Source organism: Pieris napi, chromosome 1 (assembly GCF_905475465.1).
Source record: "Pieris napi chromosome 1, ilPieNapi1.2, whole genome shotgun sequence".
Taxonomy (NCBI): domain Eukaryota; kingdom Metazoa; phylum Arthropoda; class Insecta; order Lepidoptera; family Pieridae; genus Pieris; species Pieris napi.
The window spans coordinates 5,351,735-5,379,392 of NC_062234.1; the positions used below are offsets into that span (position 1 = coordinate 5,351,735).

The 27,658-nt window shown below is 30.9% G+C and overlaps 3 protein-coding genes across 7 annotated transcripts in view; 1 reads left to right on the top strand and 2 right to left on the bottom strand.

Annotated features, from left to right (window-relative positions):
• Positions 1-27,658, top strand: part of LOC125052500 (solute carrier family 12 member 4) — a 178,655-nt gene that overhangs the window by 55,981 nt on the left and 95,016 nt on the right. The gene's annotated exons all lie outside the window — the stretch shown is intronic.
• Positions 257-13,186, bottom strand: LOC125052551 (monocarboxylate transporter 9-like). The gene is made up of 8 exons (XM_047653469.1): positions 12,494-13,186; positions 9,429-9,555; positions 7,561-7,983; positions 6,616-6,961; positions 5,867-6,014; positions 3,031-3,175; positions 2,733-2,924; positions 257-914 (listed from the first exon to the last, which is right to left on the bottom strand). Exons 1-8 carry the CDS (start codon positions 12,602-12,604, stop codon positions 769-771), a joined length of 1,638 nt encoding a protein of 545 aa, XP_047509425.1. The 5' UTR covers positions 12,605-13,186; the 3' UTR covers positions 257-768.
• Positions 19,373-27,614, bottom strand: LOC125052560 (monocarboxylate transporter 12-like). Its single transcript, XM_047653480.1, has 10 exons — positions 27,476-27,614; positions 26,240-26,366; positions 25,119-25,261; positions 24,680-24,782; positions 24,090-24,263; positions 22,277-22,385; positions 21,575-21,722; positions 20,897-21,044; positions 20,152-20,343; positions 19,373-19,606 (listed from the first exon to the last, which is right to left on the bottom strand). Exons 1-10 carry the CDS (start codon positions 27,575-27,577, stop codon positions 19,452-19,454), a joined length of 1,401 nt encoding a protein of 466 aa, XP_047509436.1. The 5' UTR covers positions 27,578-27,614; the 3' UTR covers positions 19,373-19,451.

Here is a 27,658-nt window from a genome sequence, read left to right on the forward strand (position 1 = left end):
TAAAACATGGCATATTATAAAAATAGGCAATAAATTACAAAAGAGTAAACGAACATAGGCAAACATGAGTTATGCGAGATAACAAATTGTAAATGCATATATGTATAAGATTTTATGAGTGGCGTAATATGTATTTTTTTGACTATTTACATTCTTTGCTAGTTTTAAATATTAACTATTGGTTAATTTTTATATAAAAAAATATAATAAATAAACGTAAGGACCATTAAATATTGATTTATTATTCATTCGATATTTACATTTATAAATTATCCTAATATTTTATTTAGAGTGTTAAATATCTTTTGTTAAAATATAGTACTAATTTAGATTACCTTTAAATTATATTATTAAGTACTAACAAGTGATTTTATATTCGAAATAAAGAGCAATTTTACTGTTTCATACTTTGTAAAACATTATATTTATCAGGCGTATGCATTCTATAACGATTCTATATATAGTTCGGTAGTAACTGATGTAACATTAATACAAGTATTTGTCATTTAAAATCAATTAGCTAGGATATTCAGTATTGAGACAGTGTAGTATCTCAGCATATGAAGAAGATTACAAGTACAAGATGTACTACAAATCAAATACGATCTTACAAGTGTATAGGACAAATAACAATAGTACTTTTTCCGTCTACAAATTACAGTTACTCATAATTGCACTTAATAATTGTACTACTAATGTTAACATTAGTTACATTACATACGTAACAAAAAACTTAGGAACAACAAAAACTTTTATAGTTCAAACTTACTACCGATTAGTCGCTTGTAATGTCTTTCTTCTCTTCAAAAACCGTATTACACCTTCAATGGTCCATGGCACGACACAACAGAAGTTGCATATCGCTAACATAATGAAGGCAACTCGATAGCTCCCGGTATAATCTCGGATAAAACCTAGAAAGGAAAAGTTTGGATATTTGATACTTGAAATACTGACATGCGGTTGTGGTTTGAGAGTAGGCTCGATTAGTATAATTTATCAACTATTATTACAAGATAATAATCGAATGAGAATTTGTATCATTTAACGGTATGATGTTTAAATTCAACATGGCTTTAGGTTACAGTTTCGTTATGAAATGGACTTGTACGAGTTTGTGGTATATTTGTAGCACTACTTTGTATGTCTAGTTTAGTGATGTAAGTTGTCTAATGTTACATTATTATGTTTAGGGCACTTACAACAAAGAGAGCCTTAGGTACTGATAAACAGGCGGCTAAAAATGTGAAAAATCTATGAATTCACTACATTACTATTTTAGCGTAGAAAACTTCAAATTGAATATTTTGAAAATTCATAAATTGGAGCGTGCGCGACGAAATTGTCGAAGATATTAATCCAAGACAGTTTTTGAACAAATTCTTCGTGTTTATGAGTATCTGAGCTCATTTCAAAGTAGGACCCTTCAAATATTAATAAAGAAGTTCATGGAACGTTTCGAACTTTAGCAACGCTTTGAAACGCTTGAGTTTCCCTAAAATAATATAAGCTATTAAGTAGGTAGTATTTAATCAACTTTTGGAGTTTGGCTACTGTCGTTTTCCTAACTTATATTGTAAAGGCGAAAGGTTTTCTTTTGTTACGGTTTATAAAAATATATTTTAGGCTAACTTAACTACTTCCTAACCTTTGTAATCCATCACGACGTATAACTCAGATTCCTCACATGGCTATAAGGTTTAAGACGTGTCCGTGTAATTTGAACCGTTTATGACGCAATTAAATCACCTTGAATTACGTTATTAAAATATTATATTGAAAAATCTAAGGGTCTGCTTCCGTATACACTAACCACAACAGCTAATGTCTAATGCTTCCGTAAAAATGTTCATCTTGAAGGATAAACTAATATTAAATAAATTTGTAAATAATAGAAACATTCTGTGCATTGAAATCTTTGTGTATGCGAGATAATATAAGATAGTGTTTTTCATACGCGTATTTTATTTACAATTTTATGTAGATTTATAGCTTATGACACAGTTTGTTTGAGTTCAAAATTCAAAATTAAAAAATCATTTAATAATATAGATAACACATTGTATAAGTGTACAATGTGTACTCGTCAGTAAAGAAATACATGTTAATGCTTCTAATTTTACATTTAGTGCCAGTTCTCAAATTAAGGGCGTAGAACGGAACAGAAGAACTGGCAATAAACTCTCCGCCACTCTTTTTAATCGCCATGTTTTTTTACACAACGTTTGCAAGGAGCTGCAACCATTACACCATGTTCCACATGACATCTTAAGTAATTAATAATAATAATAGTAATATGAAGTAGTTATATGAAGGCATTCAGTTGGTTTGCTACGACAGACCTTTGAAACCTTACCTCACATCGACCCTAAGCCTTATTATCTCAGACGTTTTTATATCTTTTACTATGTAAGCTAGCGTGACTATTGCGTGCCAAGAAAGGAAATACTAATTTCATCAACTGTTGTCCGTTAATGGCTCTGGGTGATTTATGATAAAATATACTCTATCCTTGTGTGAAAGTAATTTTTCTTTCCACAATGCTATTTATGTTTTGCAATCGGAACTATATCTAACGTTTAAGCTTTATGTCTGCACGAGGAAACTACTTCACTATATATCATTAACCATACCCGGGCTGTGCGCCTGTTTCATTCATCTTCAGAGTTCATCCTTTAGGAGATACATTCTAACATCAACCAAAGCCATGCGGACTTAAACTAGAAACATACCAATCATTGGTCCGACGCTCAAACTGATACCACCAGCCAGTAACATGTATAGTCCATATGCAGGAGGATACCGTTCGATGGGGACGTGCTCTGCCATAACTATTGGTTGAGCTATGTGGACCAGTGACCGTAGTGCACCCAATATTCCAGTTAATATTAACAGCGGGGTGTATGTTGTATAGTTGACTAGAACTAAAAGAACCAGAGAGTAGAAAGAATTAATAATAATAATAAATGTTTGTTGCTATGATATTTTTTGAAGGAGCGCAATATTAGTTGGTAACTTATAAGTACTTACCTAGCCTAAATAAAGCTGAGAATAAGGCACCAGAATAGAACATATATCGACTATTCATTCTAAAGAATTGTCCTGATACCCCGAGGAGCAACCTGGCCAGCATATCAGTAGCACCTCCTACTGCAATAATATTCGCTATTTCTGTCTGTAGACAAAGAAATATCAAGTTTTTTACGACACACCATGAGATCTGAATAGGGTCTGGGACATCAACAGAATATGAGAAATAATATTCTTAAAGCTTAATTGTAGACATTGTTGCATTATTCAATGTGTATCACGCTGTGAAATTCTTATTAAACAAAATAAATACTTTTAAATGAATACTCTTAGATGTTTGCTTTCAACAGAGTGATTATGAGAATGCATTAATTATTATACGGTTAACAAATATCATTAATATTTTTCGAATTATATAATTATAACAAACTGATTTTATGATTTTAATTAAATCATCTTTACATTAAAACAAATTCTTTAAAGGATATAATGCCGAATTTATTACATTATTTACACAAATCGACGTGTCGAATGCTTTACAAAATTCGTGGACAGATAGAACAAATGTAATAAATAGGACCTACTTAGTTTTAAAGAACAAATTATATTTATTTTAATTTTTAAATGTACCTTCTACTTTTACAATAAATATGTAATGTTTGTCTAATTAAACGTACACTATTGCTTCAACATCAGATAACAAATATTATTACCATCAAAACTGTATGTTTTTACCTTTTTAATAAAATCCTGAAATGAAATCCTTGATATTATCGCATAAAATTTTTAAATTTAAAGTACACTATTACTTCAACATCAGATAACAAAGATTATAATCAACAACACTATATTAAATAAAATCCTGAAATGATATCCTTGATATTATCGCATAAAAAGGTTAAATTAAATTTGTGTTTAAACTTGAATGTTTAAAAAGTGACTTTAAATATTATATTCGAAAGCTATAGTTATTATTGGGTTATTCGATAAACAGCTTGGTTTGAATAAGGTCAGGACAAGGAAAGCTATTGTATTTTACATAATTTGACACCAGTCAATACTATGTCCGCCCGATTTAACTCGATATAACACAGAGAGTTTTTGCTACGATATTATACAAAATATTATGGTTGTTCAAAACTACAGATAAATCTAAAAAAATATAAGTCTTATCGTGTCGTGTACAAACGACTATGTCATTAAAATTTGTATAAAGATAAAAAGAGTATTAAACATTCTTCAAATATTTTGTGGATTTCGTGTCTGTTACGTCTAGTTTTTTACTATTTTGCATAACTTATATTTGCGATAAAAAGTCGCCTAAAGCAATGAAATATCTAGCTGTAACTGGCTCCTATGTTAATCAAATACTGGTTATACGTTCGTGGTCATTACTCATTCAAAAGTAAATGTTACGCAATATTTTGGATTCCATTGGGCGTGCATAACTCTCTATTATTATAAGTAAATATAGTATATGTAAGAAGTCATACATAAACCCGACATCAGAGCCTAGGGAACAGTCCCTAAGCTGGAATATACCGATATATAAACATCCCGATATGATATAGTTTCTGTGGGCAAACATACACTTACGAAACGCACATTCTCAAATAACAAATCAAAAGAAAGTTTACATTTATTTATTTAGCGTTATGTGAAAATGTTAGACGACTTTTTGCTGCCTGAATTTCAAAACTTTTCTGACTATAATCAAAGAACATGGTTCCAGCAGGACGGAGCAACGTCACACACGTCCAATATACGTCTCTGCCACGAGTTCGTGAAATTTACTGAGGCATTTCTTAATCAATAAAAGTATTTGGTATATTTATGAACGCAACTATTATTACAATATTAGAAGAGCTATATCCTTCAATTTGCAAAATAAAACTAATCAAATATTCAAAGGACAAGTTTGTTGCTATACGAAATAATTTTATAAATAGACGACCGGAAATAGTATTCATTACTTCATATAGTAGGTACTACATGGTATAGTAGGTATTGCATGAAGTGTATTTGACTACATATTTAAGAGCGATGTTTTTTTCTACTAGGAAGTTGGTCTGAACTAAATATGCTGTCTATTTTTAAAACAACCACAGAGCTCTCCAAAGTAATTGACATAATTCAACAAAATTTATTTACAGTTTCAAAAGTCGATTGTCCGGAATATACCGGCTTCCAAACAAGAATCGTTCATACACTTACGGTGTAACACGTGCTTAGAGATATTGACGAATAACAGCATCAAACATCTTGAAAGCTGTATACGTTTAATTTACGCTACTATGATATTTAAATTATTTATAAAAAAATCTACTTTTTAGTGATATTCTATATTACTTATTCTTCTTAGAATCTTATGAATTTAATTAAATATAAAACATCCAAGTATTGGTCTAATAAAAGGTCATATGGCATACATACTATAACGGATAATTTTTACTATTTTTAGTTTACGTACGATTGTATAACCATAAACCAGTTTCGGCTAGTAACAAATCTTATAGAGCCTTGTGTACCATTAAAAAAATCCGATTATTATTGAATTAAAATAACAGCAAGATACAAATATACGTACGAGTAATTTAATTAGTATTTAACGGTCGATTAACGTGTAACATATTCCTATTATAGTTACAAAATATTATGTAACGTATTTCATAATATTTTGCAACTCGCGGTTAGTTAAAAACCTTACTGTTATGTTACCTAATTTAAATAGGTGGACAAAATAAATCGTTCTCCTTCAAATACACAATATTATAAATTATTACGTAACAAGTGTTTGTTAATATGTGTGTTTTTTTATATTTATTTAGTAGCTTACCTTAGACAGACTGTTTTTATCCAAAAAAAGTGGTTCTAATGTAAAGAATGTTAAGTCTGCAAAAAATGCGAGCGCCATTCCAAAGACGATATTATCAAATATTAGATCTTTGAGAAGTGTCAGGTCTAGAAACTCAGCAACCGTCTGCCTAAAACAAAAACCATACAATGAACATTCTTATATACTTACAAGAAAACATAATGAAGCGTGGTGATGACCTTCCTAAAGTAGCCTTCACGGCCAATTTTTAAAAATTCCATTCAAGAATTATTACTACGTTCTACATTTATAGTCTATACTAGCGGTCGGTCCCGGCTTCGCACAATTTGTAATATTTTAGATATATATAACCCATGTTACTCATGGATAATGGTGAAATATTTTTTGGATTCGGTCAAATTTTCAAGTTTATTCGTGCTTCGTAAAATATTAGTATAGATTAATAAATACGATAAACACAGGCAAAGGTAATAAATACTAGTTTGTAAATATATTATTAATGTTAATGCACATATATGTTCTGATTTGATTTTTAAAACAAACAATATTTATTTAAATATCTCAATACAATGACACCTTGTTAAATAATATTAAGAACACGTTGCTTGGCAAGAGTATGTTAACCTTCGTTTGTATTTTTTTAATAAATTGACTATCTGAGAGTCGTATTGCCTACTTTACTATTTTCGGTTATCTTAAAATGAAAGCATACAAACGATTAAATAGTATTGTAACTTAAAAATCTTTACCATTTTCCCTCCTTGTTTTTAATAATAGGCATAGGCTCCACTAGATTACCAAAATTGCCTAGACTCGATACCGACGCAGCTTTATATAAGTTCTCTAAATATACATTGTCACTAGATTTAAATTTGGAATCAGTCTTGCCATCTGCAGGTATCAAAACAACTGGAATGCTTAATCTCCTTGAGTTGGTTAATTTTGGGATAAAAAGGAGACCCGATCCTTTGTGAGGGTCTTCCATGTCTCGTTTTATATACAAATTCCCAACAGATCTGGTATCTTCGCTCTCATTAACATTTTTTGTGAAGTCAAAGCCTTTGTCGTTTCCGATGGCAGGCGTCGGTGGAATCACTAAAAACCAAATTAGAAGTTCAAATTTAATGATCACATTAATTCAAAGTTGATTATTAAATCATTATTTATAGAGTTAAATAATTTTAAAGAGTATAACATGTTGAGCAGTGTTGGTCTAGTGGCGATAGCGTGCGACTCTCATACCTGAGGTCGTACGTTCGATCCCCGCCTGTGCACCATTGGACTTTTTTCTATGTGCGCATTTAACTGACATCTTAGACCCAAAAAGTCGACGGCGTGTGCCAGGCACTGGAGGCTGATCACCCACTTGCCTATTACATTTTAAACAAATGAAACATTATGAAACAGATTCAGAACTCTGAGGCCTAAAGAGGTTGTAGAGCCACTGATTTATTTTATTTATGTATAACATATTACGCAATGTATTAAATGTAATTTAAGTTAAGAAATTATATTCTACGCGATCTATACATACTTATAGTTAGATAAACAATATTAAATTATATGTTTAAATTAAAAGAAGTAAAATTTGTAATGATTATGATGATGAAATAATTAAAATTATATAATATTTTTTTATATTGTAATTGTAACTGTAACAGATTTTTAGTTACTATAGAAATATTGATACTTACAAACAATTTGTTCACAAGACTTAGTTTGTTTAACCATATGCCATTGTACCGGATGCATCACTAAAGCTCCTACAATACTGTGCGCCGATATCGCGCATAATATGGCTAACGTGCCTCGAAAACCATACTCCGTTATAGTCATTTTCATAAATAGTGGATACAACATTGTTATAAATCCAATTGAGGCCTTACAGAGACTTAAATAAAGCACTTTTTTCCTTGTAAAGTAACTGTTAAAGCTCGTATATGCTACCGGAATAAGCAGGCCCATCCCAAGACCTTGAAGGAATCCATTTGTTATAATTAATTGCGTTGTGGAAACCACAAATATTGCTAGAAACGATGCTAACGTGTATATAAATGCTCCAATCAGTCCGACTTGTCTTAAAGATAATTTTTTAAGCGCTATATTAGCTGAAAAACCTGCAAAACAATGAATGAGAAATTATAATCTTAACAATGACCGAATAACATTTATATTCTTAATACCAATTCTAAATTAAAATTAAAATTCAATTAGCATTTATTATCCCGAAGTTTGTATTCCAGTAATTGGCAAGATTTTTATATAATCCGTCGTGTGAAAACAATTAAACAGTTTACACATATAAAAACTGAATTACCGCATCTCTATACGAGAATGAATGCATCAGAATATAATACAAAATTACAGTTTTTATTATAATGTTAAATATAACTATGAAATCAACGCATTAACAATAGAAACACAATTGAATTGACCGAATTAAAATGGAGTAAATTAATTTATATGAAGAATACAATTATCATTAAGTTTATATTTATATTAATTTTATTCATTCGGACTGAGTTTTACATTCAAATTTTCGCCGAATCTTCAAACATCTCATCTTATTATATCCATTATTTCTGATTTCGTTACGTTCGCTAGAAGTGTTTTGATTCGTTTTTACTATTTATGAAATTTGTACCCAATAAAATAAGAAGCAATATGTCATGATATTTTTTTATTATAGTCAATACTTGCCTAAACTAATACTTATACATGGGATATAATCGTAGGTATTAAATTGGTCAAGATTAGATTTTAGATCGCGGATTAGATTACTCAAGTTTTCGTATGTCGATTTTGCTTCCTAGAAGACTTAGGATAAAAAAGTATATACATATACTTATACTATATATACTTTAGGATACAAAAATAAATCGTTTTATTAATATAATTATTACAATTCAATATTGCGTATTATTCGTGTTCAAGATACCTAAAGGCACGTAAATAAACTTGCTAATAAAATTGAATTAGCGAGACGCAAAATTATATCTGGTCCTACACAGAATTTTATAGTATGCTGGAATAACACTAATAGTGTTATTTGTTACAGTGTGTTTATCGTTTCAAATCCTTTTCTATTTCTCTTTATAAATCGAATTGGTAAATGTTTTAAAATCGGTTTGATTATCATTTAATATACTTTCCAATAAACAAAGCGGAGGTAATAATAAACACACCAAAACAAGAAATGTATTTTTTATTTAATACTTACTTTATTTTATTTTTATTAATTCTTAATTATTTTTATTATTATTATGTAGGTTGAGAGAACTACAGTTAATTTTAATTACTGTATATTTGATTGTTATGTTTAGGTTTTAATATTTGAAAATATATTAATTTTTAACCACTGTATTATATAAATACCAAGTTTGCACAATAGATGGCGTTAATATACGAACGTCCACATTTAAAGACATACGTAATCTGCCAATGGTGTGGCAGTCTGTAATACTCACTCATATTGTGTGTAATATAATAAATTCCCCGTTTTTAAACGTGAAGTTGAACGTTGAAGATTTATTTAAAACAATAATTTAAATAACGTGCTTACCAGCTATAGCGAGTGTTACTTGAAACACTCCATATACTACAGTGACAGCACCAGTTCCGACGCCTAAGTCGTTTAAAAAATCATTGTATATAAACCCGAACACTGGCTGATGAGCTGTACCAGCTATCTGAAATAAAACATCATTAAAAATCTTGAAATTGCTTGCTTAATCGTCTTTCGTTTATGCGAGTACTACACTATTTAAATAAACTACTATAAACGATAAAACGTGAATATATATTGAGATCGTCTAACATAAGTGTGTATAGAGGAAGTCGGTTGGGTAGTGCCAGGATTTTGGGTTTGATATTCCAAATTCGAAAATAAAAAAATTTGTAGCCCTAAGAAAATTTACACAGAAATAACCTTGTAAAATATCTCCTGAATTAATTTAAACTAATGCACAAAAACATGTTCAATATCAGGTTTTTAAAAGGATTTAAACGTTTAATTATTATAATTCTTGCAATTGCTGCAATTAGTCTAGTCATAAATACTCCACGCGAAATGAATAATTGATTATTCCAATTAAACACTTGATGTGGAACCTAATTTTCATGTGTAACAATTCAACTTGTTACGAATTAATTCATATTACCACACAAAGCCACAACGCAGCAGCCCTACTATTCCGTATACCTATTCCAATAAGACGAAACTGTTTTTTTTAAACATGTAAATATATAGTTAAAATACTGGGACGATTTAAATTAAACCAAAAAATAATTGAACGTTAAATAACCATATAAGAACTTTAGGCGATTTATAATGTACAAGGTAATAAAAAATCTGTATGTAATAATTTTCTAATGATTCACCTAACCACTTTAAAAATTTATTTGATGCTGCATACATGGTGTTAATGATACATTTTTCTTACATTAAACTATATGTTGTTATTATATACCGTCCGAAGATATTTAACACAATTCAGGTCAGTTAAATCTGCAAAATTATTGATTGGACAATGGATATGTCGCTTAAAATTAATATCGAACGATACAGGCATTGAATTACATTATCAAAGTTATTACAGTCCAATAATTTACATCTCAATCACTATGTAATCTAAATTCATTTAATTTATTCACAATTAACATAAATATCTGTTATAATTATATTTTGTTTATATTTTTTCTAACCCTACCCATTTAGAGCGATACTTGCTTGGATAACGTCTTTTATACGACTAAAAGGAGTAATTCCAGGATAAATAGAGTTATAGCCAAAGTCAAAACCATTTATTCATATAGGTAACACAATGTACACTTATGAACGTCAAAATAAAATAGACATATACGAGTATATGAAATGCTTCTAAGTTTACATTTACAGCCAGTTCTAAAATCAAGGGCGTAGAACGGAACAGAGAACTCGCAATAAAGACTTCATCTCAACATGAAATAATACTCAACACAAAATAAATCAATTGATTATTCAATTATTTATATTAATAAATGTAAGTTTTGTTCATCAATAACTTTTAACCATGTTTTATAAAGTGATATTTTAAAATACCATTATAATTTTAATAGATTCAGAAATATCACAATCCGTTGCCTCTGCCGAAGGCGTGAAGTGTATAAATAGTAATCGATAAGTAATTTTACTTTTTCGAGTGTATTAGAGAATGAGAACAAGTATAACTAACGCGAGAATGTGAGAGGAATGTAGATTTTTTGGTCGTTTGGTCAAGATATTATGTATTTTAAATAATAATAATAAAATAAAAGATAATTGAAGACAAAATAAAATTTAAGATAACCAATGAATGTTTTTAGTTTACTTAATAAAACGTAATATAATTTATCTTTGCATCGATCAAATTTAAAATCACCATTATTAGTTCTTTTACTGTAGCCCGTGCAAGATAATGAGGCCGTGTCAATCATCAATTTATTAGATCTACACTTGTATTATAATTTATATAATAAGTGCATCATTTTTGTATCGTTAAGTTTGATTTTTTCGTTTTTATGTACCATCAAAGATCGACGTTTATATTTCCTTACTGAAAAATAAGATTAAACACGCGTTTATATCTACTTAAAAGGTTATTTAAATGTGGATGACATCTAAATAAAATACAATATTATAATAACGATAACCAAATATTAAAAAAAAATCTAAGTAATAATCTAAAACAAGAATTAGAGAGACACGATTTTACCATCTGCCTACCATTATAAGTTATATTCTAACATAATTTATCAATAAAGGAAAGTAATATCAACAATCAATACGAATTAATTTATTAATATATTAAAATCGTATAATTAGGCCGTTTCCTGTGACGTATTTTCTCACTGTCATATAATAAAAATGCAGTGATATTTACATATTTACTTCATTATTAAGACTGGCCATGAACTTCTATTAACTTAATTTTATTCTAAAAAAATGTAAGCTGGTTCCGTAAAAATTCAATGACATATTTAATTTTATAGTTTTTTACGCTCGGAATTTTGTACGCGTTCATGTTAGTTTAGCTAATATCCTTCCAAGTGACAAAAATAAATGTTATCAAATATTTAAAAAATTTGGTGTTCTCGTATTAACAAGTAAAACAATTTAGGCCAATTTAAGCAAAATTATTACAATTCATGCGTTAAGGCATATTTAAAAACAATGACGTTATAACGCTGAGTTGTCATAATTATTAGGCCTACTGTATCTTATTACGTGCATTATGTATAAACAATGAATTTTCCTATATTGTAATTATTTTAGTATACCTAAACAAATTCTCAACATATAAAAAATTTCAATTTCAAATTAAATATAAAAAATTTCAATTTCTTAACCTAAATTAATTGCATGTTTAAATTAATGTAAATAATAAAGGAGGAGAAATAATAAAATAAAGGAGTTTATAATAAGTAAATGCCATTTTGTCACCAAAGTTTTATAGTATCTTCCTAGTGGCAATAGAAAAAAAATATTAATTACTTACGTGAATATTTTATTAATTTATAAAATTTTATAATTAAATTATTTAAAATTCACGTATTTATCACGTCACATTAATATAATTTTTAAAGTTTTTTACATAAAATAGTACTTACAAATATAACAGAAAGCCCAATACAAATTGCATAGCCCCAACCGCCTTCCGGTGGCACCAAGTCATATTTCTTCTCACTATCACAACTTTCAGACCTCCTGGTTTCACACATGTTAACAATTCAAAACTCACAGCCCTACCAATTAACAACAAAATGTACTAACTTGTCTTTTTATAACAAGCCTGTGGAGGTCTTAAAACCTCCTTAATTACAATGTACATAAACAAATTGCTTAAGGCTTAAATGATTACATTTATATCGTAAACAGAATCTACGGATTTTCCAAACTTAAATCAACAAACATGCAGTGGTTTGATTAAATCGCGATGCGTTGATAGTTGATTTCTCACGACAACCTTACGATTGAATGTCCATTAAAAATCTGTCACTCGGTGGTCGAAATTTTATGTTTTGTCTCGAGTGGGGTGTTTCCGCCGAGATGAATGTTGCGGTTTTTGATGATCTACTTAGCGTTTTGTGAATGGACATTGTTCACTTCCAGTTATGCGATCGAAGGGGACGGTACCTTGATCGAAGGCTCCGATTTACATGCGAGCACGTAACGAAGAACAGTATAGACAATAACGGACACGTATTAAAATATAGCCACTCGCGAAATGCGCCTAAGTATAAATTTCCTTGTTTTTCCTTGTTTCACGGAGATCACGTATAATACAAACATGTGCAGTCACTTCGTCCGCTACACTGACCAATGTTTTTACACTTATAAGTGCCGACTCGGATATTCGATTGTACGATACACTTCAATAGATTTATGAACCTTGTGAAATACACGGGTTTCTTGCTTTAGTATGCAAACGTTTCTACCGTTAACTTTTGTAGTGTTAAATTAAATCTACAGACACAATTAATTACTTTTTTTTCCATTTTTATTATCTCCCACGTTAAACATAGGCGATGTTTGTCACCCATTGTTTTAAATTCGTTATTTTTAATTTGGTACTTAATTAGGTGCTATTAAATTTAAGTAATTAATTAAATAAACAAGCATCAGGTTCTTTTCATAGTTGGAAAATAAGGTTCCATTTATCAACTCATGTGACAATCGTTATCGAGTGAGTTGTAATTTCCTAAAGTTATAAATTATGCTACCATAACCTAATGGAATTTTTTGGTCAACCTCCGGTGTGACCTTATCTCAATAAATTATAGTTAATTATGTAAGTTGATTTATTTGGATTTGGTTAAAATTACGTCTAGTTCGTAGCTCATTATCAAAGTAGTAGATTTTTGATTATACGTTAATCTTCTTATTAATCTGTTATCTTGGTAGAATTCCCAGTCTACAGTAAAATAAAAATATTAACAAATTAAACACCTCAACCTCCTTGACAACCTATTAGTGTAAAGAAATAATATTTTATAGGTAAGTTTTCCAGAGTGACGAAATCTAACATAATAAGTAGTTTATCTATTTTAATAAACTTATTATACATATTGGCTACTCTAATGTGTGTGATATTTTTTTCGCATCCAGTGTATATTTATCTACATATTAGATTCAAAATTATAATTTATCGAACTTAGACTAGATTTAAGTTTCAGATATGGCCAAATTTGCCACGTTCTTTCCAAAAATAGAAAACGCCTGTTTCTTCCTTAGCTAAGAGTAATATTTTGGTATAGATGGGCAGTTGGAAATTACTTTATGTTCTCATTCCACACCTTCGTTTATACGGCACGCTCAATCTACGTGAGTGCATTTTTATAAAGTTTTAATTTTACAAAGTGATGCATTGAGTTTTTAAGTTCATAAATTGTTAAATCTTAATAAAATACATTAGCGGTGATATCTTTAAACAGCTGTTCTACATTTTCCTGTATTGGTGATGTGTGTGACTACCTTTTCTCATACATTTAATCTCTTTTAAAAACGCCTTTTATTATTTCCTAAAATCAACCTTTTCAACTTGGCGCAGATTTTACAATTCCAGGGTAAACTCTTTATAACGTTATATGTTGTAACGCAAACCTCTCTATAACATAAAAAGGAGTTTAATTTATTTGGTTTAACCCAATACCCATACACCCGTTTCTATAACGATATCTCTCTATAACGAATGAAAATGATCGGTCCTTCCTTCTTCCGGATCCCTTGAAATTCGTTATAAAGAGTTTACACTGTACATTTCAATTACCACCTTTTATATTTTCACCCGTTTTGGTCATGTTGAGTTCGATTCATTCACAAATGGATGGCATAGATTATACTTTAGACTAATAGGCCGGGATGTAGCGTTGCAAATACAAAAGTCATAGTAAGCCGGCTAACAGCGAAAGTTGATCTTATACTCGTATTACTAATAAGTGAACAGACTGTCAGCTGCTCAAATCACGGTGGCTGCGGGCGTGGGGGGCTGCGAAAGTGGTAAAAAAATTAAGTAATAGTCTGCCGTCTGAAACTTGTTCCATAAATAGTTCTTATCTACTGAGCTGAAAAAAATCGTCATCGTGGCTGGGGTGTCAGCGCTCACATGAAATTTAACTATGTCATTCTTCAAATAATTAAGAGTACGGCAACAACAATCAGCTGCTTATATAGCGGTGAAAAGGCCGTTAGCTAGCGCAGTAAAGGTGCAGAGTATTCGAGCAATGCACTTTCACATTATATTTTTGTAACTGAATATTATTGTATCGCTAAGAGAAAGTAATGAACAACTAAATTTGATTACTTTATTTATATTAGTACGAGGTTAGCGAGCTTATTTTGAAACGAGCCTAGATATTGTCTAGCCTTCGGGAGTATTATATTTATCTTAGGAGGTCCAAGAACTTGCCAGTCGTAAAACGTTAGCCCCGACCTGAATGTTTAAAGAGTAAGGGCAGGAGATAGCTCATTTTATTACATCTATTTATCGTTAGTGATTAACACATCTATTGATATTATGAGCCTTTGTGGGGTTTTGACCCTTTATGTATTTTTCTTAGTACGTAAAATAATAACAAAAAAACAAAAAGCTAAGTTGTTTTAATATTAAATGCTAATTGAGTGAAATTGTAAGTTAATTGTCAAAATACGGTAGAATTTTATTTTACTTCAATATTGAAGTTAAGGAGTAATCGAATGGAAAAGTATATAAATAGAATTCTGAGTTAATAGAAAATAATGAGTGTTCGCCAGGCGCCAGTGCAGTCTGGAGTATTATTGTTATTTGCTTAATACCAATTTACAAGTTGTATTGCGTGACAGGACGTTGCTAACTAATTATATTAATTATTTACAAAATAACACTTACAATGCAATACGGTTTTTCATAAATACAGACTTATAACTGGAATTATGTACTCTAGCACGTACTGACCACAAAGAAACCTTGTTTTTGAAGTTATACTTATTTAGGCGCGTTATGAAAAATTGATGAGAGTGAAATTATACGATGCGCGCGCACCGTGACACAAAATTATCAGTATGAAGTTGCCCACGTAAGATGCTACGGCATTGGACATAATTTAAAAACAACATTCGAATAATAATATAATTTATGTTACACTTAATGTAGGAGAATAATAATAAATATTTATTTATTTAATTTTTCAAATGTAAACTGAACTTTATTGACTATACTCCTTTTCCAGTCTTTGATTATTTAATTGTAATTGGGGCTTTTGGGGATTTGAAGCTGGCTTCCTCAGGGAAATAAAATTGTGTCGGGTTGCGAAGGTAAATTAATGAAAGGGAATATTATCATTGGCTTACGTATTAAGAATATCCATAGCGCAAAATCACCTGCATCATGAGCATACCCCACATACACACCTTCACGTACTTACCCCTTACTTTTTCAGCATCACACAACACAGCAAAATTAGGTATCTTTTAGTTAAATGAATTGAATAATTGTTTTGTTCCTTTCATTTTGTAAATTTTTGAACCGTTCCGTAGGTAAATATTATGTATTCCATCTCTGACTATATGTTTAGTGTAATTGTTTGTTATTATGTATAATTATTGCTAGCTGTAGGATTACGAAATATATTAATAAATAAAAAGGACACAAAGGTCTCGCAAGCAATAGCGCCCCAGTGCGACCGTGAATATAGTAAATATTACCGATATAGCCGGGGCGTATCTCGCAAGACGTAACACGAATAATAGTAATCTTTATTCATTCTTCTCACAAAAACTTCGTAAATAAACAAGTGACAGTTATATATTATTATAAATAAATAATTTTCTATCTTCTATTGAGGGAAAATGCTTGTTTGTGAGACTGATGCCTGCTAAAGGTAAGAGTACCTGTGTTACAAGTCATCAGGCCTCCACCACTTCGGATCGACAGGTCTTAAAAAGTAGAGAAAAATTTAGAGAGAATAAACAATCATTATATTGCTCTTGGAAACGACGGACAGTGTGTATCGGCTAAAAAGGGCGAAACTTGCCGCAGTCTGACCGTTTACAAATTACGGAGGGAATAAAAATTGTTGGATTTGCTTTCCCTAATTGCCATCATTTCCCATAAAATCTGATAAAAGCCAAGAGGCTGATTGCAGATGGATTAAGAATTAAAAAAAAACATAGGCTGCAACGTTAACAAAAAATTATATATAAGGTGGAATGAGTATGATTTTAATTTATGTATCTTATTAGTAAAAATATAAGAGATGGAAAAAAGTCCCTACACAGAATAGCAGGGGAATAAAATATTAGATTAGTCTAGTCTACGATACGATAAATTTTATAACAAAGCGGCATTCAAATGTAGCCTAATCGCTGATTATCCACGTTTGAATATATTATAATTCTTATTGTATTTAATTTATTGTTAAAACCATATGCCGTTTTTTACATCTGCATAAAATATAGGTGGCCAACTAAACTAAGAAAAAGAATACACGCAATGCATGCTGCATAAACTTTAATTTTATTAGAAAAAAATTAATATGGAGGAATCGCACGCACATTTCTAATATATTATAGGTCAAATAAATGAAATGCTCTTATTCAAAGTACAATTTGGTTTTTGGATAAAAATCATAAAATTATTATATTATTTAATTTATCGATAAGTAATTTCATTCGAAAATTAAGAGAAAGGACAATTATTAGTAACCTACGTAATTAAGAACTACACAATAAAATAAAGCTCTCATGCTAACAAGAGTACAAAAGTACTCAGTAGCCGCAATATATGAATAAATGAATATTCTTCTAAGCTCTTATGACGAGTGAATCTTATTAAGAGTTAATGTATATTACAAAAACCAGGATCGTTTCAATGGTGAATAAACTTTATAGTTTGTATGATGTTTCTTATAATAAGCAGCAGCATAATGCAGCTGTTCGTCCTACGCTTGTCAGATTGTATTGGACATTGTACATCCGGAATGAATATATTAGAATACCGAAATATGAGTGCACTGGTGTGTCTATTCACACACACACTTGCAATAATTTCTCCTACATCAGTCTTAATTAGACACCTTGGTCGGCTTGAAGAACAGTATATATAACTTGGAAGTCAGTGGATCATCCGACACCGTTGTAAGGAGATCAAATGCTGGACCGACCTTACATGCTCTCTTAGGCATGAAGGTGTTTTGATATGAAAACCACGCTTATTCTTTAGCGAAGTATGACATTTAATGTTTTTCCCACAAATACCTATGATTTATGGCCTACGTAATCGTTAATTCGGGCATTTTATTTTAAACATTTATGTTACTAATGAACTATTGTTTATCTATGTTGGTAAGTCCCATACATATTATTTTATTGTGTTTATTTTGCTAATTACAATTATCACTATTTACAAAGCGAAAATTTCCACTACACTTCAAACGTAAATATCAATAGGTAGATTCTTACACATATAATAATCTTATCAAATGATGTTATTGTATTAATTGTAATTTAGACGTAATATTTCAAAATCTTGGATACTTTCTATTAGAAAACGTAACGTAATACTCTAAGCACGGTGGTTCCCTTAGCTCATATCACTCAAGCGACAGAGATTGCTATTGAAATGGATTTCAATTAAGCCCGGATCTCATAACCAAAAAACCGCGTAGAAACCGCGTCTATCGGTAACTAATGTCGCTTAAAATTCTATCATTTATTACTTTAATATAGAACGATGCGATTACAATCGACAGACATACAGTGTAAGTCGTATCTACTATAAAATAATAAGCTATTTTATTTAGCCAATGAAACATTTAATTCTTATTAATGAAGTATTATATTATAATGCCTCTAACTATAATCTATACTAATATTATAAAGGGGAAAGGTTTGATTTTTTGTTTGTTTGAAATGAATAGGCTCCGAAACTACTGGACCGATTTCAAAAATTCTTTAACCTTTGGCAAGCTACACTATTCGAGTGACATAGGCAATTTCATTTCCAAAAAAAATAGGGATGCTTACTAAAACTTGAATAATCTAACCCAAGGTGTAAAAAAATAAACAAAAGACTTCCTTCAATCATGTGCGCTGCGAAAACTATTAATGATAGAACAAAATGATGTATTACAATTTTTCAGAACACATCACTGTCTATAAAAAATGTCGCGACAGCATGTCTCTATCTTTTATAGTTACGTCACAATAAGCGTCCTTTTATTAATTTTTTTTTATTAAAATACCACCGCTAGAAAAGGCTCTTTATTCGCACCTAGGTATTGATCCTTATCAAAATAATTACCAACGTTTCACATAAGCTACAATTTAATGGAATAACCACCAAAAAAGCATGGTGGATTGGTGTTCTCCTGCCGTTTCTCTTGAATAGTTTACTACTATGTAATATAACAAAAATCTTAGCCACAGCAACGCTTGGCCGAGTCTACTACTTATATTATGACAGTCTTCGTTTATTTATTTAAATATTGTTGTGGTTAAATAAAACACTGGCGAAAAAGTTCTGTATTTATTATGAAGTTTTTAATCTTTATTACAAATACAAGAAGTATTTTTACACAACATCATATATTTTCATGACTTATCGGGAAGGGATCCCTTTGGTTTCCTTTTGTGCGCGTTTTTCTTATAAACAAGTTCGATTGTCCAGAATATCACAGTGATAGCAAAACATGACGTCAGAATGTAAAAGGCTGTTGCGTAGCTGTCCGTTAACTCTCTTATGGCACCTGAAAAACAAAAATGTAAGGCACAGTTCAACAAAAGCCAGCAAAACCACAGTTAAATTCATTGATGGATATGTTGTTTTTTATCCCAAGCCACCTCATACATCAATTGAAAAATATGTTAGACGAATTTATGTTAATGAATTTTAAACATTACAATATATTGTTTAAATTAAATTTAAATGAAAAACTTTCTGATTGTTAGATTCATTTAGATCTAATCTTAAGTTGAAAATGTGTTACGCCAATTTATATATAACCCCTCTTTCCCGAATCATTAACAGTACAAAACTTTACCTCCTCAAAGAAATGTGTGGGATCCGTAATCCGTAATCCCGACCCGTTGGTCACTGAGGTATATAATTAAATTGATATCGTTTTATGAAATGAGGTTACATTTCGGCATCAATTTCATCAAAATTATATTTTTTCTTTAGACTTTCTGTGCCTAAAGATGTCGAAATATTTTAACGACTTACTCATGATATTTTAAAAGTGTCTACAAATATACTATATTCCTGCTTCTGCACTTTTAGAATTATACTTACTAATAATAGGTCCAAACACTACACTAATCAGGCCAAATGCGAGCATAGATACGCCCAAAGCATGGGAAAAATTCTCGGCTGAGACGCAATCGGCTATAACCAGCGGATGCAAAATCTCTATAATGGCTCGAGCGAGGCCCACAATAACGAGGAAACTTTGCATTATAATTCTATTATCTGACCACAGCATTCCTAAAAATTTAATAAAAGGTCCATTAACAATAGGCTTCCATTCATCAAATCTGAAACTGTCAGTGAATGTGAAAAAATCTATTCTCTTATTTTGTACAATATGTAATTTGACAAATAAAACTTCGATGAAATAAAATTAATAAAAATAGTATTATTTCTTTCATATATTTTTATAAGTTCACATTTATTCAATTTTGACTAATTGAGTGTTAATAAACTGTTTTAACTCAAGATGAAGAAAATTATGTTTTAGTTACATTGCAGAGAGAAATAAGCAAGTGGTTATGTAAAAATGTCGTAATAAGACTTACTTCTTCGTGAATAACATATGAATCAACAAGTAAAACTAACGAGTAGACAATAAAGTTGACAATCTTTGTCATTAGTTATATATTTATCATAAATGTATACCAAAATGGCCCATGAAATATCAATCTTCTAACAACATATGCATATAACAGCATGAAACCTGCTTAAACTATAAATATCCTAATGCATCTACCATCACTTACGATATGTTTACTACGGATTTAATTTAGTTAATTTAACTCGCCTAATCGCGACAGGCATGCAATAAGGAGACCAATAACGTAGATGTCATGCGTTCCCAATTTGGTTAACCATTTGCTAATATATACGAACAGCATTCTTGTTAACAAATTACCCAGTCCGAATAACATTAGAGCTCGTGCCACCAAAGCCTGTAAAAATAATGTGTTAACTCCACAAATCTAATTTAATTGTACGCCTAACCGCTAATCTAGAACTGCAGTAGGTGGGTTTGGCCCTTCTTTAAGTAGCACATAGCATGTTGTACATTGTTAAGTATATTTCTTAAGGAGTATTTTTTAACGAATAGTGCAATATAAATAAGTTATATAACAAAGTCCAATGAATCCGACTTAAAGTTTTAAAAGTTCCGTTTTTCTCAGGATCGATCTTCTTCTATAAGAGAAATTTAGTTAATGATATATGAAATAAAAATGATCCGCAGTTTTACTAACACCTTTTTATTATGATATATGGGTTTTGATGATAATAGTTCTTTAAATAATTATATTATAAAAGCCTAATTCATTACCCTATCCTTGGTTCATTTGGTAGATGGCTCAGATAGCTTTGGTTTGATTCCTACTTACAATAAATCTATGAGGAATGTAGATGCAAAATTTTGTCTGACTAATGCTTTGCTAATTTGAGTCTTTATATAGATTAAATACGATATACTTACTTCATTCCAGCCCATATAATACAACGCCTGTGGTAGCATAGACACGAATTTGACATCGGAGAACAAACATATTGATAAACCGAGGCAAGCATTGGACAAAATAAAGTTTTTGTACAATTTAGTTTCTTTGAATCTTGTTATTACATTCCTAGAAGCAATAACAAAGAGTCTATTAATTATGGTAAAAATAAAAGAGGTTATCTGTTTTATATGTCATTCATATATAATGTTTGTAACAAATTTTGAGTTGACTGGAATACTTGACATAATAAGAATAGAATAATCACAAAATTATGTTGTACTTATTCATAAAATTTTTCTTACATTAGCAGTAATTCAAAATGTTGTAAAATATTCTTAATGACCTTTCTCATATTATGTACGTATAAACTCAATATAGCGAAACTAGTAAGTTGTGGTTATATGGATAAAAAACGTTAAAAGGAAGTTTTTAGGGGGTCATACAAACATGGAGTATATATATTTTATAAACTATACATATTTTGTTCCTATTCCAACAAAATATGCACTAGTCGGAAGCATAGAAGTTACGAGACGTCAACTCTATAAATACTTAGCTGGTTTGACATTTAAACTTAAAATTTAACAGAGCAACACATTATAATTACAAATATATTTATATAAGTTTAACTAATAAGCAATAAATTAGATAAAAACTTATGATAAAATAAATTAACTTACCCTTTATTGGCAATTAATGTATGTCTATGTAAATGATTTGTTTCATTACTAAGATTACTAGATATACTAGCATTATTGGATTTCTTGTCCCTTAAGAGTATTTTTAATTCTGTAAATAAATAACCAGTTGAAGTATAACCGAGGCAACGACTTAGACTAACAAAAAGTGGACGGCGTGAATCAGGCACAGACGGCCGAAAACCTAGAGACCTAGAAAGTAGCGCGGGGCTGGTTATTAAGTATAATGTCATAAGTAGCTTATAAAAAATATTTTATCATTTCAGTAACGAACGTCATTTAGCAAAAACATTATCTAATATATAAAATTCTCGTGTCACAGTTTTCGTTGCCATACTCCTCCGAAACGGCTTGACCGATTTTGATGAAATTTTTTGTGCTTATCCGGTATCTATGAGAATCGGCCAACATCTATTTTTCATCCCCCTAAATGTAAGACCTACAACGCACTAGCGGCTGGCCGCAATGCGGCGTGCCGCTGCGGCAGGCCGCGGCAGGGCATAACAACGCACTGACTTGCGGTCAACCGTCAACCGCTTCGGTTGATCTGGATGAATGATGCGGCGCGCCGCGTCCCCTCCACGCACTCGGCGCGGTTAGCCGTCCTACCTACGTCATCACATATAATTATTTAACAAATGTAAACAAAATATTGTAAACCTATTTTAAAAGAGTAAAAATAAAAAAATAAAATATGTTTATTATGGAACATAAGATACATGTATCACTTATTCCACGTCATTAAATTTGAATTTGTAATATTTCAAGAAGCACTGACGAGTGACGATTGCGGCAGACCGCAATAGGACCGCAATAGGGACGGTTAGCCGGAATACGGCATGCCGCTACGGCGGTCCTATTGCGGTCTGCCGCAATCGTCACTCGTCAGCGCTTCTTGAAATATTACAAATTCAAATTTAATGACGTGGAATAAGTGATACATGTATCTTATGTTCCATAATAAACATATTTTATTTTTTTATTTTTTACTCTTTTAAAATAGGTTTACAATATTTTGTTTACATTTGTTAAATAATTATATGTGATGACGTAGGTAGGACGGCTAACCGCGCCGAGTGCGTGGAGGGGACGCGGCGCGCCGCATCATTCAACCGGTGCGGCTCGCCGGAGCTCCAGATCAACCGGAGCGGTTGACGGTTGACCGCATGTCAGTGCGTTGTTATCGTGCGGTTTCATATAATAATCGATGTGCGGCCCGCCGCAGCGGCACACCGCATTGCGGCCAGCCGCTAGTGCGTTGTAGGTCTTAGGGGTAGTCCACCCCTAAGTTTATTTTTTATTTTTTTGACAAAATTTTTAATTTCTATTTTTTTATGATACAACATTAAAAAATACATACAACCCCTAATTTTCACCCCTCTACGATCAACCCCTATTTTTTATTATAAATGATATACATGGCAAAACGACGTTTGCCGGATCACCTAGTATTTTATAAATGTGGCCGAAGGTTTTAAACATAGTATATTTTATTGATAATTATTTTTAGAAGTAAGGTTGTCTGTACATATTAGCCATTTACATTTTACAGGAATGAATATAATGTCCCTTCCAATCTCGTTTTTATTATAGAGAGTGCATACAGCAATGCAATATAGAATAGAAAAGAAAGGATCCTTTTTTTTTTTACCGCTCGTAGCAATACTGGGAATCGTAATTGCTAACGAGTGTGATTGGGCGTCGGACGTCAGGCGTCAACGTCCGTTACCATTCATATTACTTAAAATCTTCTAGTGTAAGTCATCACTAAACTTGTTATACTTAAATAACATACCAATTTCTTTATTTTCAGGTAATTCTTCATTCATATAAAGGGAGACCGGCTGCATTATTGTAACGGCAAGTACATTGTTTAAGCTGACTGCCGATAACAATAACAACGTCCAATGGCTACCATAGCGATCAAAAATCCACTTCACAAGTTTCGGTGTTACTAATATGGCCAAGGCTGGAAAAAGAAAATTTCTTTTTACAATGATTTTTGTTATGATAATTATAATAGAACATAGACTACATATTTCCGTACCATGAGTGTTTATAAGTGTGTCAAGCAAGGAAACGCGGATAATACCCACTGGAACGTGCGACGGTGTTGGAAGATGTCGATCTAGTGGGTATAGTTCTCATACATTTCCTTTACTAATAAATTTTTTGTCTAAAACAATTTCAGAATACGCAAGACGTTAGAAACTTTGGCTTAGCTGACGAATATTTAAGATTTTTATTTTGATCAGACATCTTGTCTTAAAACTTCATTACGCCAGCGCGCCATGTTGTTTTTTCGCTTTGATTTGATTCGTGTATTAGATTATATTAAATTGCGTAAAATGGGTTTTATTTAAGGTTTTCTAACAATCATCATACCTGGTACTGTTTGAACTATGCTCATAGCATATAATCTTTTTTTTCGAAAATATTGATTAATAATAGTAAAACATAGGTTTATCATCAATCCATGACCGATATTCTGAAAAAATATTTAAAATGTAACTATGTACCTACATTTTATTAGGTTTAATACATTTCCGTAAAGAATATTAATGATTATCAAGATTAATGTTTTATATAGTTTAAGTTATATGAATTAATAAGTCATGTATGCATACAGCCGTACAAGAGTAGTGCTTCAACTTATCTACCGAATAACTCAGTGGGCCTGAGTTCGAGTTCCGGCGAAACAATAAGTGTGTTGTAAATGCAATAGAAGTCTGTTCACCTACAAACTTATAAGAATAAGTTTATAAAAATTCTAATCGAGTGGTTACGATTAATAGTATTACCATAATGAATAGTTGTTACATACCTGTAAAATTCCTTGAAATATAAAGAACAATCCTTCTGTGTTACACAGAGTGCTTGCAAATGAGCCAGTACTGTAAAATAACGCTGCTATCAAGCCAAGCGTTCTTATTGAAGTATATTTGAGGAGAAAACCAGTAGAAAATCCTAAATATAAAAGCAAAAATATTAAAAAAGAATCTCCATTTCATTTTAATTAACACCTAGTAGAAACCATTTAAATATTGTGTCTTGGGAATTAAAAAAAAATATATATTTGAAAGTTTTATTTCACATGAGATTTATCAACCGAAAATTGATCAATGATTGTGAAAAATGGACTCGAGTCAAACAAAATTGCATTTGTTTAATTTCCTTTTTTGCGACTGAGGCGCAAACTAGCTATTGTGGCCACATATACAACCACAACACACACTTTACACACAAAAAATGTACCCTATTCTTTAAAAAAATTGTTATTTTTCAAGCTTTTTTTTATTATTTTTATTTTGTGTTTCGTTAGTAATAAATATTATGTCTATGTCTACATGTAAAAGTGATAATTAACACAGTTAATGAAAACCGGGGTCAAGACCTATAATTGTACATAAAATGGTCCTCTGATTGCAAATGCGGTATTAGGCTTATCGCAGATCATGTTTTTAAAACATTAGCTAGAAAATTTAAATATAAGAGCGGAAATATTAATCGTAATTTATACGCCTAGTATTATATAGAGATCAATATTAATTGATGGCCAATTTAAAAGCTTTTTCGTGTCAAATGATGGAGAGCTAGAGTTTGAATCATAATGCCATCATTTTCAGCTATATTAGGACATAAAATTAATTTAGACCATATAGGTTGGTGGGAAAATGTATATATTGCACATAAACATTTAAAAATAATAAATATGTCTAAATTTAAGTAGGTATGTGCACAGTCAAAGAAAGATGACATATCACCGACCGCTTAACGTGCTCACTTGAGGCATGGCCAAAATTTCTAAACTATAGACTTCAGATTCCCAAAATATATATCTCAATATTAATTATTGTGTATGTACACACACACAATTGTATATCAACACAGTAAAGTCTGAATACAAAATGTTATTTTACCTTATTTACTTTTTTATTACGTTACCTGAAACTGAAATACACAGAGTACCGAGGCAATTTAGAACGGAAACGCTTGTTGTACTCATATCAAGTTCCAAGAATCTCTCTTTGAAAATGGCACCATGAGAGTTCGTAAAACCCCTTAAAACGACCTGGAAAATTCGAAAGAATAAACTTAAACAATGTTTTATTTGTGGTTTCATTGTATGCTGTATTTAACGTTTGTGAAATGTTTAAAATATTTCGACTGGAAGAGTCATTTTCGACGCATAAACATTTTTAATTAGAGCTTGTTAACATTTTCAACACCTGTACTAAAAATTGTAGTATATTAATCTTACAGATTAGTAGCAATGCATTACTACCATAAAGTTATATTGTCTATATTACATTATATTACAAAACTCGATATTTCGAGTTTTTCAGGAAATGTGGTCGGCGAGAGACTACACGTCACGTTAACGGATAACAGTTTGGACCAAGGATAATTACTTTTAATAATAATAATGATTTAGTTTGAATCGAAAATTTAATTACTTATCTATTAAAGCATTCTATTGCCGCGAAATTGGTATTTCCTCCTCTGGATTTTTACAATATTTACTTATTGTTTTCTAATCTAGAGTAGCCATTATATAGTACTTTTTTATCATTTAAAGAGCAGTGTGGTCCTAGTGGCTCAAGCGTGCGACTCATCACTGTGATCGTGCGTTCTATTAAGGCTATGCACCAATGGAATTTTCTCTATATGTGCGCAATTAGCACGTGCTTCTACGTAAAGAAATACATCGTCAAGAAACAGGTGTCTCAAAAGCACAGAAGGCTCTGTCTGACACGTCTTTAAAATAAAAACTACGATAATTTTTATTTAAAGACGAGTCAGTCAATGCAATCTCAGACCAAAATCCATATAGGGCTGTAGCGCCACTGGTTTATTAAGTATCATTTGAGTTAAATGTTATATGCTATAATAATATATGCTGCTTTTTTCAAACGAACGCTGCTGTCGTCTTGGACCTCAACTACTTTTACCGTAACGTGAGAAAACTATTTGTTTTATTTTTAATATTTATATACGAGTATATAGGTATGTAGATATGTATATAGATTCGTAGTCCCATTAGTGTCCATACAATACAAACCATCAATCAATTTATGTTAATTAAAAATAATATTAAAATAAAATTAGAGATAGGCCTTCACGAGTCTTCTTTTTCTAAATAGCTATAGATGTTAACGTTTGCAACATAAAATAACTTACCAAATTAATGATGACGCCCACACAAATCATATATCCCCACCCTCCGTCGGGGGGTACCAATTTATATTTTTTATTTATTCCCTCTGTAGCACACATTGTCATTGAACAATCCACAGTAAATGATGTCAGATGATGTCTCGTTTTATCTCGTGTCAATAATATGTTTAATATAAGATAATTACA